The following is a 2,145-nucleotide window of genomic DNA, read 5'->3' as shown; positions in this document are numbered from 1 at the left end:
TTATCTGATGCATATGTCCAATACCAAAGAAGAAAAACAAACTTCTGAAACAAGTGAATTTTTACAGATCCTACAATGTATATTTTCAAGCACATTGTAGACTTGCAAGACAGGTGCATCCCTGTTACTCAAGCCCACCTAAATTTTAGTGGTGATGATGAACCCGGTCACATACAAGGTTTATAAACACAACCTGTCACACATTTGTCTTATTCAAATACAACATTGTGTAAACACATACAATAAAATGGAGAGGAGTCAATTGGTTTGCAATCCCTAGGCAGATCAAATCTAGCAGTGCACAGGCTATTGGCAATCTGTGTGAATACACGTGTGTGAATTTTCCTAATCAACACCAACCATGATTCACAGTTGCCATGAATTGCTTGCTATGCTACATTTATCATCGGCTTCATCTGGAATAGGAAAAAAATATCACACCAGATAACTGCAACCCATCTGTGCTTAGATTTTATGAACCAGAGTTGTCTTGTTATTTAATTCACTCACATACAAAAAAAACAATAAAACAGAATAGAAAAGGCAGCACGGTGGCTCAGTGGTTAGCAGTCTGGACATTGTAGCGCTAGCTCACAGGTTGGAATCTCAGCTGGGACACTATCGGCAAGGAGTTGGTATGTTCTCCATTTCCAATGTTTGAGTGGGAGACATCTCAAAGACATGCAGTTAGGTCAATTGGTTTCCCACCAAAAATAGGCCTTGAAATGTGGTAATGACATGTGACTATGGTAGAGACATTAGATAGTGAGCCCCTCTGAGGGAAAGATAGTGATATGACTATGGACTTTGTAGAGCACAATATGTCCATGCTATATAAATACTAATTAATAAGAGTGCATAGCAGCAGGTCACTTCAGCACACAACACAGCAAACAGTTTTAGGTGCAATGGAATTTGCTGTACAACACAAACATTTACTTCTTTTTTTTCCCTTTTGCAAGATTTGACAATAACACTGTTATGCCACATACATCATAAATATGTGTGGTGGTGTAATGGTGTAAATCCTGAACAGGGCATTGGAAGCAAAAATGCAGGATTTCAGACACTAGTTATACCATATAAGACCAATTCTAAACTAAATGCTTTTTCTGGAGCTGCAACAGGTCTTAAAGCATACAAGCCTTAAATATGGTTTTGTTCATTACACTGCTTTTTTTTTGTTTTCTTAAATTAAGCAACTATAATTTATAAAACTAAACGCAACTTTCATAAGTTTAAAAATAAAAAAAAAAGTCTGCAAAAGCCACAATGGCTGGAGTTCCTTCTTTAATCCCGATTTCTCTTCGGGCTCCCATATTTGTAAGTAGAAATCCTGATGGCATAAGTCACAGTGTAAAATATCTTTACAGCCCCTGTAGATCCGGTAGTTACAAGTGTCTTTCCTAGTGTGACCAGCCTGGGCTATATCCGATTGCTGTGTACAGTCTGCTGTGGAGTCTGACAGCTCGTACAACCGATTCTTTCCTGACAGAGGCCATTTAGTGCATTCAGTACAATGTCCGGCATGTGGTCTGTAATCATTCTGGGGCTGATATAAATACTGCTGAACGAAGTCTCCTTTGACCATCTTGCGCTATATTTGACATCAGAAAAACAGAAGCTGAAAAAAGAGAAACATGTAGATGTTAAAATATTACTCATGCACCTAGCACCAACCCAGGGCTGGCTATGTTAATGCACAACAGCACCTTTCTATCTTTGGATGGACACTTGTCTGTAGACAAATATTCATATCTGGTCTCTCCAGCATTTACATAGTGGCATCACAGACTTCCTAACAGAGGAACATGGACGGGCAAGAAGGCATCCAACACCTTTCCTGACAAGTCATACACAGATGGCACAAAAATGGGAAAAAGCCAATTACCAAGCAATATCATTTTTGATTGTATTTTGAATGCCAAGTACCTAGTGCAGCCTTTCCTTACCAGGATTTCAAAAAAAAAAAAAAAAAAAAGGGTCCCTCCAGAGTGTGCTACAGTTTCAATGAACGATGAGGACATTTTGCCTCTTAGGTAAGTTACTACCAACAAAAATAATTATTTAGCCATCTATAGGAAAGTCTTTTGCTGTCCATCTATCTAAAGGACATGTAAGGGAGCATTTTTCCACTATCAATGT

At 38.5% G+C, this 2,145-nt stretch overlaps 1 protein-coding gene across 1 annotated transcript in view; it reads right to left on the bottom strand.

Annotated features, from left to right (window-relative positions):
- Window positions 1-54: 54 nt before the first annotated feature.
- DAGLB (diacylglycerol lipase beta) overlaps window positions 55-2,145 on the bottom strand; it is a gene marked incomplete in the record, with an annotated part of 19,147 nt that continues 17,056 nt past the window's right edge. The window contains 1 exon segment of the mRNA XM_072419179.1: window positions 55-1,624. Coding sequence (XP_072275280.1) covers window positions 1,426-1,624 — 199 coding nt within the window.

Source organism: Pyxicephalus adspersus, chromosome 7 (assembly GCF_032062135.1).
Source record: "Pyxicephalus adspersus chromosome 7, UCB_Pads_2.0, whole genome shotgun sequence".
In the NCBI taxonomy this organism is placed as follows: Eukaryota; Metazoa; Chordata; class Amphibia; order Anura; family Pyxicephalidae; genus Pyxicephalus; species Pyxicephalus adspersus.
The sequence above is the reverse complement of the archived record's forward strand: the minus strand, read 5'-3'. Positions and strand labels throughout refer to the sequence as shown.